General features: G+C 41.5%; 1 protein-coding gene and 1 long non-coding RNA gene across 4 annotated transcripts in view; one reads left to right on the top strand and one right to left on the bottom strand.

Annotated features, from left to right (window-relative positions):
* Window positions 1-15,573, bottom strand: part of lin7a (lin-7 homolog A (C. elegans)) — a 54,818-nt gene that overhangs the window by 14,694 nt on the left and 24,551 nt on the right. For 2 of the 3 annotated variants that reach the window (XM_074625848.1, XM_074625847.1), the window contains exons 3-5: window positions 12,517-12,588; window positions 4,534-4,743; window positions 3,887-4,105 (exon numbers count right to left, since the gene is read on the bottom strand). In XM_074625848.1, coding sequence (XP_074481949.1) covers window positions 3,887-4,105; window positions 4,534-4,743; window positions 12,517-12,588 — 501 coding nt within the window. The remainder of the gene's footprint in view (window positions 1-3,886; window positions 4,106-4,533; window positions 4,744-12,516; window positions 12,589-15,573) is intronic. The other variant, XM_074625846.1, reaches the window with a different exon arrangement.
* On the top strand, window positions 621-11,364 carry LOC141762039 (uncharacterized). The gene is made up of 3 exons (XR_012592703.1): window positions 621-693; window positions 2,429-2,526; window positions 10,544-11,364. It is a non-coding gene; the product is annotated as an uncharacterized LOC141762039 (long non-coding RNA).

Genomic DNA, 15,573 nt, shown 5'->3' with positions numbered 1-15,573 from the left:
GCTAATTCTGCTTTACCTGATGGTTTTACTGAACGAATATAGCTTTTATGAAAATGGGTTCTATGGGTACCCACGAGTCTCCCCTTTACAGACATGCCCACTTTATGATAATCACATGCAGTGTGGGGCAAGTCATAGTCAAGTCAGCACACCGACACACTGACAGCTGTTGTTGCCTGCTGGGCTGCAGTTTGCCATGTTATGATTTGAGCATATATTTGATGCTAAATGCAGTACAAATGCTTGAAAAAATCTCCCTCTAGGGTACATTTTGAACAGATGTGTAATTAATTTGCGATTAATTAATTCTAATACCAGTTTTAAAGCTTCAACTTTCATGCTTTTGGCATAACAAACCTGTTTTTAAGGCAGTCTTGTGCCATCATGCTATCCAAATGTCATGCCGAATACAAGGAAGCCACAACATTATTCCTTAAAATAAAAGACATAGCACACCACATAGAGATGACAGACTTTTATTTTGAAGGGTATCTGATGTTCCTATTTTTCTTACACTTCAAATCAAGTGTTGCTCATATGTTTTTATGAGAGAAAATACATATTTTCAGGTAGAATTCATATACTTTCAAGAGTTGTTTCAACAGGAAGACTATAAATCCTTTTATTTTATAAACTGTATGTGTAGCACTTCCTGTAACTTTACTTCCTCTTTGACTTTTCCTCCCTGGGAAGGTAAGCATGTTCTTAGCTCTGTTTACTTTTAATGTTTTTGCTATAAATGTGACATGAAGTTATTTTAAACAAGTGAATGTATTGATATATTTAAGCTTTGGAGCTAAAGTGTGATGTATTTTCATTATTAATCTGTTAATTAGGGGAGAAGTTTGTTGAGGCTAGAGTCTGGTGTGTTAGTAGTGTTTACTTTCAGTATTTTTTTTACCATATGTGATGTCAAGTAACTTTAAAACAAGTGTAAAGTGCGTTCATGTTTTTACAGTACATTTAAGAGTTAAAGTTTTATTGATTTTCATATGAATCTGCTACTTAGAAGAGAAGTTTGTGGAGGCCTGTGTGTGGCCGGCCTGCTGTGTTGTGCAGAGACAATGTTGGCTTTGTGTCACACATGTAGGCACAGAGAACATTTATGCAGAGAGACCCTGTGAATGTTTCATTTTTTGGCTACAATTACAATCGTGGTTATTCTAGTGCCTTGCAATAAATTGCTTAATTTATTAAGCATAATTATTTTATAATATAACACACTTTTTCTAAAATAATACATTAACTCGCAGTATTTCTTACATATATTCATCATTTACTAATTATTGATCAGGAGATTAAAATCTCACTCCAGCTAGTTGTGTAATGTAGTCATTTGCGTGTGGAGGTCAGAGAGACAAAGACAGAGACACGTGAATGAATGCCACTTAAATCAGTGGCTTATGGTGCATTCTTGTCCACTTGTGCGTGTCACTTGGTCAGCAGCCTCTTGGCCGCCAGAGCAAATCTCTGCGGTCAGCGTGCCGGCATTGCTTAAAACATGATCCCTGCTCAGTTCCCCGTCTGTGGCTCCACCGTAACACGCTGTTACAAGCTCCCAAATACCTTCCCAAGCTGCGCCGTGTCAAGTGCAAGACAAGAGATACGCTTGGGGGATTTAGCATCAAACGGGCACTGACACAGAGATCTTGGACACATGCCCGCCTCCAATACGCCGGGGAAACGCTTAAATAATTCGAGGAAGCCTGGGCAGAAAAAAGCGTAGCATGGTATGATTCAGCTTAATGGTGTGATTAGTGCCTGGAAAGTTTTGCTTTTTTTTACGTTTTGCTATTTTCACACAGTGGAAGTTTAGTTTGACTGGAAGTGCGGAGCTTTGTTCTAAATTTGGGCTATAAAAATATAGTTTAAAGCAGATGCAGACCCCCCCCTATCCAGCTGTATCTTCCAAGTAACATCTCTGCAGGCTGTACCTACTTCTTGTCCACGTACCTGCAGAGCATGAGCCACAGATGTAATCGGTTTCAGCTTGAATAATTTACAGCTTTTACTACAGATTCACTGGCAAGCAGAAGCAGGAAAGTTTGCAAAGAGGATACCGACTGCTGGGTTTGCGAAATATAGGCTACCAGGGAGGTGTTAGGCTTTGTGCCGGGATGTAAATGTCTGCTACCTGCGCACGAGCCAATAAAAGTGGTCGCAATGCAAAGCCGAGCAGAGCAGAGCTGAGCAGAGCAGAGCAGAGCGTGGCGAATAAAACTCAAAAAGAGAGTTGAGCCTGTTTCTATATTCCTCTGCTGTACGCTTGCAAAATGTGTTACTTTTGAAACTTTCAGCAACACTCAGGAAAGACTGTTTGATAAAGTTACAACAAAGAATGAAGTAAATAAATAAATAAAAACAATACAGTATAAAAATGCATGCTTCCTGAGGAAGATTTAAAATATGCTAATGTGTCTGCCTGCAGGATTTTCAGACAGAAATAGTCCGGTCACCTTGAAGCTGGAACAGCTGGGAGGTCTAAGTCCGAGGCTTTGTACACGCTCATGAGGAAAATGATAAAAGGTAAGACTGTACGCGGATATCTACATCCTCTATCCCCTCCTAAAATAGCATAATTCAGATCCAAAACTATGTCAAATGAAAAAAGAAAAATCCATGTTGAAGCTCAAAGAATCTGTGCTCATCATCAACATGCACTGTGATGAGTTATTATTTAAAAAAACAGCTAAACTTTTTGTGAAATTAATATGTGAAGCTATGATTTATTCATCATACTAGGGGTTGTGGGTAATGTAGTTGTTAAAGGAGTTGTCTGACATTGTAGGAAATACGCATATTCGCTTTCTTTCTGAGAGTTTGATGAGAAGATTGATACCGCTCTCGCGTCTACCGAATAGTTTCCGTCATTGACTGAATTTCTTTTAAACAATGATGGAAAAATCTGGACTTTGAGTGCGTCTGCCGTCTGTCAGAAGAAAAAAGACTACGTGAAAAAAAAAAGGATCCATCTGCTTTATGTGTGTTAACATGAAAAGTTCACGCCTGGTCTGTGTTGTGTCTTAGTTCAACCTTTCTCTCCATGCCCTCATAAATCCATAATCTATGGCTTGTTCTGTAGGATCTATTAATAAGTACAAAGTACAAATACACACAGCGGGCCGGGCGCCGTGTGTGCTGCTGTCTCAGTCCAAAAGACAAAGTTTAGCTATTGAAAAAAGATCATAGACGTCTGTTTTCTTCCGTTTTCAGTCTTTATGCTGCACTCAACTAACCGACTGTAGCTTCATATTCAGCATAAACCTATGTGAGTAGCGTTGCATTTCTGAAATGATCGAGTATTTTACATAATACTTAAAGTTACTACAAGGAACTTTTATGAAACAGCCTCAATTAAATACTGATTCAAGTTATTCTTAATGTCTATCGGGTCCGATTCCCCTGCGAAATCAGACAAAATGATTTATGGCACGCAGGTTTACTAGAAACTCCTTCAGCTCAGACTCCAGCGGAGCCTCTGGCAGTGACCAGCCCACCATGTACAGACCCAGATCTGGCTTCAGTGCTTCCTTCCTTGGAGAGCACCGCCGGTCCCCGCTGGGAGCCAGCACCAACACCACGTTGTTGGAAGCCGAGGCCGTATTGCTGGGTCTGCTGGAGGGAAGGGAGGCACGGGAGAACCAGAACCAGAACTGCTCGTGGCAGACTGTCATGCCTCTGCTGCAGTGAAATGAGAGGTTTTCTAAAGGGAGTCTGGTTGGGGGGCTGCCAAAATCAACACAAAATGAAAGTTCCTTGTAGTAGCATCGACATTTGCTTCCAACTTGGGACTGGACTAATCATTCATCATTCTGTGGCAGTGCCTTACCTTGTGCTCCTGGTGTCCCCCCCCACCCATCACCCTTAAAGCAATGAATCGCCTCACCTACGACATGTGGTTCTGCTGAGAGGCCGCGTTCTGCTGTTGCTGCTGCTGCTGCATGAGGATCTGCTGCTGCTGGCGCCGCCGGGCCGTACGGAGCTTCTCGAAGCGAGCCTCCATCTCCTCCAGCACTTTGGGGGTGTAGCGGACCACCAGCTTCACGCTGTCCTTGGCCGCCTTCAGCAGCTCCACCGCTTTCTCGTGGTGCTCGCCTTCCACGCTCTGCAGGGGGTTTACAGACACGGAGAGAGAGAGGGGAGTTTAAAGGATTCTGATTTGAATATATCCTTAAAAAATAGTAACTCCTCTTAGGAGGAAAAAGAATATTTCCAATATTTTTAATACCCTGTGATATGATGTGAAAACGAGCATGAGTCGGTGTTATTCGAGTCTCTCTCGCGGTCGGAGAAGTATTTCTTGCTCTTTACTCCAGACATCTGATGCACTTTGATCTCAAACGCTCCCCTGACTGTTTACTCACATATCAAACTGGAAATTAAACACTGCTCCTTTTTGTGAGAAGTTAAATATTTCAGTTGAAGATATATATCTTTTGAAAGCAGGCCCTAAATAATAAATAAGATCAGAAAAGTCTGCACTCTCCCTCCAAACCATATATCGAGCCTCTCTCCACAATACGCCGGACCTACCACGCCATTGACGGACAGGAGCTGATCGCCTCGCTTTAGGCCGCCGTGCCTCTCGGCCACGCCTCCGGGGATGATGCGGGAGATGTAGATGGGCGAGTTCTGCTCCTTGCCGCCCATCACGTTGAAGCCCAGCCCTTCCTCCGTCTTGGGGAGCTCCACGACTCGCGGGTGGGAGTGACCTTCGCTGGCGGCGAAGGCTGCAACTGTTGCCTGAAGGAAGAGAAGCGAGATGGGACTTCTTACTTATCATCTTACTACTAACTATCCCAAAAACCCTGAAATGAAATATGTATATACATATCTATTTTTTTAAACATCATTCAGTATACTCAATGTGTAACATTGACTTGAATTGAAATGGAAATGTATGTTTTTCAGCAAAAGAAGAGTGCGAAGTAAATGGGTAATTTTGTTCCCTGAGTGCACATTACCTGCCTCCTTCAGTAAAAGTGCTCGAGCCTAACCACGGGGCTGAATCTGAGCTTAACCTTCTGCATTCTAAAACATTTGACTAGTGGAGCTTGTCGGGAGGTGTGCAAAGAAGTGAATGTAGTCAGTGTGACGTCACCCATTGGTTTGTGGATTACGGTTTTGAAGCCTCAAGTTCGGCGTTTTGGTCATTGCAATCTTGTTTTTTTGCAACCAGAAGTGACACGAGAGGGTGGAGCTACAACCAAACGCTGAATAAGACTTTTTTAGGCGACCAAAAATGTCACAACTAACTTTCATGAACTGAAAACACACTGTGAAAGGGTTAAAGTTGTAAGACGAAAACATGGACAACTCAAAGACCGGACAATGCCGTGGCAGCAACTTGTCAATCACAAGGTAGCCACTCCCTAAAGCATCCCCTGCTTTATGGTCTATTTGACACCATCATTTACTAAATGAACATCATGATGTATTGAAGGAGACTTGAAACTAGTGATTGAGACCATGAACTCATGTTTACAATGTTTACTGAGGTAATAAATCAAGTGAGAAGTAGGCTCATTTTCTCATAGACTTCTATACAATCTGACTTCTTTTTGCAACCAGAGGAGTCGCCCCCTGCTGGCTGTTAGAAAGAAGGCAAGTTCAAGGCACTTCAGCATTGGCTTCACTTTTCAGACCCCGGAGGCATTTATCATGAAGACCATTAGATGTGGTTGAAAGCTCCAAAAGTATGTGGACCTTTCAGCTTTTGTTGCAAATGCAATTCCAAAAGGTCAAGAATGAACTTCAATGCTCAAATACATTCATCATCTTTGGGAAAAGCAAGAGCTTAAAAAAACAAAGACAGAAAACACACAAGGCTCGTTCGAAATGAGCCAAGCCTGCACAGAATCGATCACCGGCGATCGCTGCACAATGTGTGCCAGTTAGATGCGTGTCCAACTTGATCCCGACTTGCTCTGACATCATGCACATGTAGGTGATGATAACCCCCACGAGACTCTCCACCGACTGAAAGACCCAGGGCATGATGGGAAACGCCTGGCTGTCACCTGATCACAGAACTGATTGGCTCTTAGTTTTGACAACAAACACCATGTTTTGTAGAAAAACCCTAATTCTGTATAATTGTAATATTTAACACTAGATTGTAGGCTATTAGTCTCCTGTTGTGCAATGAAGGTTTAATCTTTAACACAGCTTGTTTAGTTGATAATAATAATAATAAAGGTTATTTATAAGCACTTATCAAAATGAGCAATTACAATGTGCTTTACAAGGCGGACATAAAAAGAATAAAGGATATAATCCAATGCCAAATACACGCACATTTCCATATATATATATATATATATATATATATATTTACAATCGAATATAAATAAGTCCGAACGTGGTCTGCAAACTACAAGTAGGATGTAACTATTTCTATGACTTCCTGTAAATTCTCTGAAGACTGCTGGAAACTGTCCGACTTGACCGCAGCTTCTCGTACGCCCCCCTGCTGCTACTTCATCATTACTTGAGACAAGGGGCTTTATGGGAAACGTAGTCCAACTTTTGAGAAGGGCCAACACTAACCAAAGCCCCACATCAACACGACAGCAGTTGATGTCTTGTTGTTTGAGCAAAAGTCTTGAAGTCTGCACTCCAGCTTCTAGTCGTCTTTACACTCACAATGAATGCAGAGGAGGAAACCAATTTGAAAAAGTACGACAAAATGACCGTGAAGGTGGTTTTATAATGTGAACCTCTGCTGCAAGTTCTCATTTCAGGGAGGACAGCTATAACAAAGCGTTCGGATTTAGTCAGGGCCGGGGATTTAGGCTCCACATGAGAAGTTCTCTGGCTCTCTAAGCACATGGATTAACACATCCAAGTTCACACTGGAGGACCAGCCAGACAACTTTCACCCTCTGTATCGCTACCAGCTGGTGGATGTTCTATCGCTGGCTGCGGGGTTTCTTTGAAACCCCGAGCTCCTTTGCTCCTTGTTCGTTCAGAACAAAGCACCCGGGCGCTTGTGAGCCGAGGCTGGGAAAGCTAATGGCAGACGAACAGAGGAAGAGACACCCCTTGCCCACTGATCCACAGATGCATTGCCACGGGGGCCTCGCTGTCAAGTCGGCGTCATCTGTGAGGTAGATCGAGAAAGGGGAGGATTAAAAAAGTAGAAGGACGGGAGGTTCTGTCAGAAGCTTTTGCAGATGTGTAACCAAATTCCCCAGCAGCGGGCGAGTATCTTGGCACTTTGAGGTCTTTGACGCTCGCTCCAGGCAGCCTCTGCTCTCTCTTCCATATTCATATGCATCTTTATATTCACATTCATTTCAGCTCAAACTGTTTTGCTCATTTCTCTTTCCTCTCCCGCTGCCTGTTTTAACCACTTAAAACTCCGCCGGCCCGCCAGGTGAGCCCGGCCGCTGTTCAATCTTTCACAGCTTGTAGAGGGCTCAGTTTTCAAGGCGTTGGGAACATACTGATCACACTGAGAGTGTTATCAAGCTAATTCTGTTTTACCTGATGGTTTTACTGAACGATTATAGCTTTTAAGGTGAGATACTACAGGCAAAAACATCCTTTTTTGGGCTGTTTTGCTTCCATAACATGTCTTCTTTCAGACTAGTGGAAAGAAAACATCCAAAATGCACATTTAGCTGTTTATTTTACTACTTTGTCTATTTGCGTCTGTAGATTTCTCCTAAATTCACCCAAAGTTTGCATTAGATAATACCTCATTTGCATATTTCAACTAGCTTGTCGTGAGGCTAAATAACGCTCCAAGCTTACGCTAAATTTTGGCGAGGAAAAACTGGCATGGCCATTTTCAAAGGGGTCCCTTGACCTCTGACCTCAAGATATGTGAATGAAAATGGGTTCTATGGGTACCCACGAGTCTCCCCTTTACAGACATGCCCACTTTATGATAATCACATGCAGTTTGGGGCAGAAAATCAATGCAGTTTCTTGCATGTAGTAAAAACGTGTTATGTCTGCAAACTGGGGTCTCTTAACAGTCCCCAACTTCCCCTCTCCCTCCCTCCCTGTCCCATTGTGAAGCTCAAAGGCAGCTCCTCAGCATGCATGCCGTCGCCTCCCAGGCCTCTCAGCACATCGACCTTCGCGAGTTTATCTAGACTTTCTGCGAACAAAAAAGCAATCTGGCAGATGGCCGGCGCCTCTCAAACACAGGAGGCATTTCAAATGAAGAGGACACTTCCTCGCTAACAACACTGTACAGTGTAAGTATGACTTCATATATCCAAAGTCACTTGATCATCACCTCCCATTATTTCCTCTGGAGCCCATACAGCCCTGATAGTCCCCGTCTCCATTAAGATCAGTAATAAGGGCCTCGAGCCAGGAATTAGAGGCGGAATTGATTTAATTAATGAAGCAATCAAAGAGAATCGAGTTGTTCAGGTGAAACACAAATCTCAACTGTCAGGAGATTCACCGTCACGCTAACTAAAACGCTCGAGAGGCAGACGAGCAGAATATTTCGCATGCCTCTTTTTTTCCTCGCAGATGTGTGATACTGATTGAATGCCACCGTGGCCTGACTTAGTGAATATCTCTCTAGAGAGTAAAACAACTTTAAAAAACATCCAGTGCTCCCAGTTGAGAGTGTCCCCGCAGCTAAACCAGCTCAGGCCATTAGCCGTGTGCTTAATTGCCCAGTGGATGTGCCATTTTAATACAGATTTAGGAGCAGCAACTTCTCAAAGTTTTGGAGCATAGAGAGAAAAGTAGGAAGGAGTTTTAAAGCTGCTTAAATCATGTCTCCATGGTTGCTTGGGGCTTCTTTTTCCCCCCATGCTTAATCATCACAGTTTCTTTGTAGGGGGAAATCACTCTACTCACTAATAAAGATGTTATATTTTAGATCATTGGTGCTCACTTGACAAATGACAGGAGATATTCCAAATGCAGTAACAGATATGTAATTGGAAGAAATAAATAAGATTGCAAATCTTTCCTTTTTTTGAAATGTCTAATTTTGTGCATTCTTTTTAAAGGAACAGTTTAGCATGTGGGAAATGCAATTGTTCGCTTTTTTTTGCAAAGAGTGAAATGAGAATATTGATACCACTCTCATTTTTGTGCATGAACTATGGAGCCAGAGCCAACCGACAATTAGCTTAGCTTAGCATGAAGACTGGAAACGGGGAAACAGCTAGCCTGGCTCTGTCCAAAGTTCAAAACCTATGGGCACCTCCAATACTCACAAGGTTTAATTTGTTAATCCCACAACAAACTTGCTGTTTTTACATTTTGTATAATGTTATCAGCTGATGGAATGGGCGTTATCAGTGGTTATCAGTCTCATAGATATGGGTTAGAAGGGGCCCGCTACACCTACTAGTAGGTTCAGAAGGCTGTTATCCTCTATTGACATGGTTGATCACCGATACGAATACAAGTAGACGATGTCGACCTCTAGTGGTTGCAGTAATTATGACGTGAGCAAAGGAAAAAGTCAGATGATGTAGTAAAAAAAGGCGACAAAGTCTGCATGGGGTAGCAGTCGGGGGAGATGGACGGGTCAAACAAACACAGGACTTTCACCCAGGAGACCACCATTCGTGTCCTGCGTGAAACCAAAAGTCAATGTTGACTTACAGTACTTCACCGTACTTTTGATACATAAATTACGTAATTACTTTAACCCAAACCATGATCTTTTCCTAAACTTAAACAAGTAGTTTTGTTGCCTAAAGTTTCAATTTCACAACATGCTGTAGGTGCAGTTTGGCCCGTCTGATGCATTAGTATTGTAGTGATAACCACTGATAACGCCCGAACCAATCGCAAGCCGATCACGGCAGCAGTTTGTCAGCAAGAGAGACTCACAGCTGCCAATCATGACGTCTCACCCCCTTTTTATAGCATCAAATAACTAATTAAAATAAAACTTATCAGAAAAATGAACACTAGAACATACATCAGCATGATAAAAACTACCTTAAATGACAGAAACCATCTTTGGGAAAAATGTATTTGACATGTACTTTGACTTTTTAGTTTGATCAATGTCCCATCCGCTAACATGGAGGGGGCGGGGCTTTATGACCTATACTGCAGCCAGCCACCAGGGGGCGATCAAGATGTTTTGGCTTCGCTTTTGGGGAGCTGTCTTGTCGTCCATCTTTATATACAGTCTATGTCCTGTCTCAACTTCCATATTTAATGCACAGACACAATTGGATCTTTTCATAAAAAAGAGACTAAAAAAAACCTAATTAAACAAAAAGCCCCTGCTTTCAGCCTTTATGCTAATTAGGCATCAATCTCCTCATCTAACTTTCAGCAAGAAAGCCAATAAATGTGTTCATCAATATGTTGAACTATTCTTTTAACCAGGTGTTCAATTGCAATTCACCAGACTCTGCACTATTGTGTGTGCAGGCTGTGGAAACAAATTTCCTTTAATGGAAGACAATAAATTATCTTTCCATCTAACCAGGAGGCAACAAAAGAGAATAAAGCACTTCTCATTTTGAAGCCTCATACGATCTCTCTCTGCATTCATCATTCCTTTCTGTTCATATCCGCCACCCACCCACTCTCCCAGCACTGTGATGTACTGAAGAGGCTCGGACCCAGCTGGACACTGAACAACTGAAGGACAGAGAGGTGCTCTCATCTCGTCTCCTCCTCTCGTCCACATGAAATCAGACAAGCCGGCCCGCTTTGTTTTCTCTCATAAAGGCCTGAGGCAAGGTGCTGATGACAAGTCCTGCTCAAGTGTCTCTTTTGTATACCGACATTTGCTTATTCACACTGCACCAGGAAATGTGTCTGATTCTGTCCTTCACCTGTGACATGACTGTGATTATTTTTAAACAAAAGGAAACAAAAAAAACGTCTCCCTGAAATATTAAACAGTCGAGTGAAAGAGCTTTTTCAATGATTGACAGCTGATATAAGTTTAAATCAATGAACAGATATGAGGTGTCATCTAAAAAAAAATCTCAGTAAATCACGATTAAATATCAAAACCTGAAAAATTAATATTGACATAGTTTATCTTTGTCTGATTTAATACACTAAAAGCTTGCTTTTTATATTGTTTTACAGAGTAATTTTTCATCCAGGTCGAGTAGAGTTGCTAACGAACAAAATGTGTGCCTAATAGGAGTAAGGCAGAGTAAAGATGGGAATCAAGTGGCTGCTAATCTGATGATTCAGGATGAACTTTATGTGGAATTAAAGGAAGCTTTACAGCTCAAATCGAAGACATTTAGTATATCAAAATTGTTGAAACGAGACTAAAGAGCTGGAAATTCATATTAAAGGAAAAATATTTCATTCCAAGCACATTCAGTAAAATGCTGTCTGTCTTTCATCTGGGAGGAAAAGTCTGCTTTTGATGCCTGTATTGATTACAATTTTGACCTTGTGAGTTGTGCTATTTCTCCCAAACCATAAAGAACTGGAAACAAACTAAAACGTTATCTAAACAATGAACATTCTATAATGCATGAATGAAATAAAAGAATCAACTTGAGTTTGATTCAAATTGTATGACCCTCTTAACTCTCTGAGAAGGCACAGATCTTTGCATAGCTGTCAGCCAAATCCTAATGATTCATTACAGACCCAGCTACTTCCTCCTGTCCTACAGTAACCCCCTAAAACTGACCATCTCCGTCCATTTCCTCACCTGCTCCCCATTTCCCAGATTAGTGGTCTGAAAAGTGAAGCCAATGCTGAAGTGCCTTAAACTTGCATTCTTTCTAATAGCCAGCAGGGGGCGACTCCTCTGGTTGCAAAATTAAGTCTGATTGTATAGAAGTCTATGAGAAAATGAGCCTACTTCTCACTTGATTTATTACCTCAGTAAACATTGTAAACATGAGATTATGGTCTCAATCACTAGTTTCAAGTCTTCTTCAACACAGCATGATGTTCATTTAGTAAATTATAGTCCCATTTAGAGTCAAATAGACCATAAAGCAGGGGATGCTTTAGGGCGTGGCTACCTTGTGATTGACAGGTCACTACCACGGTGTTGTCCGGTCTGAGAGTGGTCTGTGTTTTCGTCTTAGAAGTTTAACACATGCACAATGTGTTTTCAGTTCATGAAAGTTAATTATAACATTTTTGGTCGCCTAAATATGTCTTCGGTTGTACTTAGCTCCACCCTCTCGTGTCACTTCTGGTTGCAGAAAACCAAGATGATCACTTTTAGCTTTTTGTGTCATAAAGATCAATAATGAAACTGTTGTAGGCCTATAGTAGCAAAAAGACACTTGAGATAGAGCTTTTGCATGTGATATTTATCCCTTCCTACAAAACTGTGACTCATGTTTTGCTGCTTGATTACAAGCACACTCTTAATGAGGCCCGTTAGCAAAGTAGGACATACTTTGCTCATCTCATTCTGCTTTGGCCAGAAGACAAGATGAGAATGATATCATCAACGGGTGATGTGATTAACAGATACTTCGCCGCTCATTAGTTACAGTCATAATTTAATGTTTTTATTGCAAATAACAACTGATGTAGAGATCCAGACCTCCAGACCTCCAAAGCGGCTCTTACCTTGGCTGTGGCCCTCGCCTGGTACTCTGGACAGCCATTCACTGTAATGGTTTCATGCATGTACTGGTACACCTGGAAGAAATGAAGAGAGACAGGTGTTATAATTATGTTTCACATGGTTGGAAATTGAAATCACCACCTTGCGTCTGAGCTCAAAAGGTTCATTTCCATAGTCAAATAATGGTCTTCCTTCACAGCTGGCTGTACAGAGACATGTACTGCATCAACAGAAGGTCTGATGGAAAACACACGGCACTCAAAATAAGTCTGCTTACATTTATCTTATGCAAACAATATGTAAATCTCATTATTTTGCCCTCAAATGCATTTGTTGGAGAGGCAAATCAAGTTCAATAACACCTTGTAACACAAAATCCCTTTGAAATGTGAAAACATCAGCGGCAAATGTGAGGAAGAGAATTGTGTGTCAAGACTCTCAGAGACGATAAGAGAATATTTCAATTACTGTATTAAAGATGTTTTAGTACCAGCCTTGACTGTTATATAGTCTTATAAAACTCTAGCTGAATACTGCTCTTGATTTGTGCAGCAACTTTATATGAATACATTTCTTAGCAAATAAGATCAAATCGTATCTCTTAGCTCAGGAAATTGAGGCACAATCTGATCCTGACCTTAATACACAGCACAAAAAAGTCTCCAGAAAAAGCAATAATACATTGCTACTGGGGCCTGAGTTGGTGCCAAGACATGCGTTAATGTATGTCAAGTTGGCTGAAAAACAAGGTTTTCTGCCTATTACTGTATGTCACACTGGCTGAAAAGCAAGGATTTCTGCCTATTCGGTGCTGCGGCAGACAGAATCAGTGCAGACAGCTGACCTTTCCTGTTAAGATGTGTCGTTTAAAGACACCTCACAACTGAACTTGTTCAAGGACTAAAAGAGAGACGGAGATAGAGACTGTAGCCATCTTTGCATTCAATTGGCATCAGTTTCCATCAGTGGGTTACCTCCTGGGTCTGAGAAGTGAAGCCAATGCAGAAGTGCCTTACATTCTTTCTAATAGCCAGCAGGGGGCGACTCCTCTGGTTGCAAAAAGAAGTCTGATTGTATAGAAGTCTATGAGAAAATGAGCCTACGTCTCACTTGATTTATTACCTCAGTAAACATTGTAAACATGAGGTCTCAATTGCTAATTTCAAGTCACGAAACTGTGTGTAACGTGAGCCGCAGAGTACAAAACCGTGATACCGCCAGCCACCGTCTGACTTCCGTTGCTCCTAAAGTAGTGTTATTATGGTAAGGATGGCCTCTGAGCGAGGAGAACGGCGTTACCACGGTTTTGCACTTGAAAGGGAGGAGTGAGCTGAGGGTTACTCACTTGGTTGCAATTTGCAACCGCACCACTAGATGTTGCTAAATCCTACACACTGGTCCTTTTAATATACTGTAAAACAAAAAGTATCCTTTTCTGTAAGAGCACTTTTGAACGCTGCCATTCAAATACATCGCCAACCAAACCAGTGTGTACTGCAGCGTAAAATCAGTCGGATCGCTCCAATGCTGATGGAGATGAAAGTGATTGATTACAAAAAGTCTCGGAGGAAATGTTTTTGCTGAGTTGGTGCAACAGACACGCTGAATAGAAACACATAAATTACATTACATGATTTCAGCAGATAAGTTTTCCAAGTACAAGCTACTTGTTTTACATTCATGGCAGTTTCAGTTAATTGAACGAACGAGCATTCAAATTCCCATTCAGAGTAATGATGTAAAATTCTCAAACTCCAAACTCTCCTCAATGACATATTATAGGTTGTGGCTCCGAAATGAATTTTAATCATCTGTTTCCACTCACTACATGATGTCTCCCATCAAAGCATGGCAGCTCGCCTGGAAGCGAACACGGCCGCTGGCTTTGACGTGCAACATTACAAAGGCCTCGCTTCTGTGAATCATCAAAAGGATGTATACTTATCGGAGACGAACACTGAGATATTTGTATGTAAAGATCTCAGAAATGGGGGGAGAAAATATCCCTGAGCTTCTGTTGTCTTGTTTGCTCATGAATCTCAAAAACCAAAAGAGAGTGCAGCTTCATATGCTTCAGACTGCAACACATTTCTGGTGCCGATGCATTCGGGGAAAATGAGCCTGCAGTCCACACACACACACTCTCAGCTCCCAAGTGATACCTTTTCCGGAGGACTTCTTCCACCTTTGCACTTTTTGCGGCTGAGCACAGCTTTATAAATGCCATGAAAGGTTTTTCTTGCCTCTGTCTGCCTGCAAAGCGGCTTCCTTTTTCCCCCCAGTACCACATCTCCTAATTACGCCTATTTATTCTACCTGCAACTGTCTCTCGTTCTTCATCTTTACGTTAAAGTAATGGCTGTTGGGTCTTCAAACATTGATCTCTGTTATGTAAATGTTTAGTAATGTCTCTTTCCAAACATGACAGGAGGGTTACTGATAGAGCTGCAATGCTCATGCGATATTTGGCATCTATAGTGTGTGAGAGGGAGCAGACTGTTCTCAGTTCTTTCACAGGGTGCATCAGGGATGGATTTTAAAAGTTTATTTGCAGCTGAGGGCTTAATTAACGACCGTCGTAAGCGTGAGGGAAAGGGGAAACTGTCTTTTCACTACCCTAATAAAACTTTGCATCCTTTCCTCATTCATTAGATGGAATATAGCCTGCGATACAGTCTGACAGTGCGTTGTTAAAAAATAACATGACATAAGGTGTGATACTTATGATACAATATGTCAAGGTTTTTGGTGAAGATTCATACAGTAAGCGAAGGAAAATAGAAAATTTAGAGAGGATGAAACAAGCTGAAAGCACAACGATGACAATGTTTACATGCACACTAATATTCCACTATTATTCGGAATATGACAATACTCTGAATTAGATACGGGTAATGTAAACATCCTATTCCATTTGGATATTCTGAATTAGGCCTTATTCCGAAAGGAGCATTTAACAATTAAGACATGTGGGATATATTGATATTATTCAGGTTTTAGGAGCATTCTTTAGACATGTATACAGCACATTCATAATATGCGTCACAATTGGGGTTTTT

The sequence above is a fragment of the Sebastes fasciatus genome, chromosome 23 (genome assembly GCF_043250625.1).
Source record: "Sebastes fasciatus isolate fSebFas1 chromosome 23, fSebFas1.pri, whole genome shotgun sequence".
NCBI classification, from domain to species: Eukaryota; Metazoa; Chordata; class Actinopteri; order Perciformes; family Sebastidae; genus Sebastes; species Sebastes fasciatus.
Note: the sequence above shows the minus strand (reverse complement) of the source record. Positions and strands in the feature narration are given on the sequence as shown.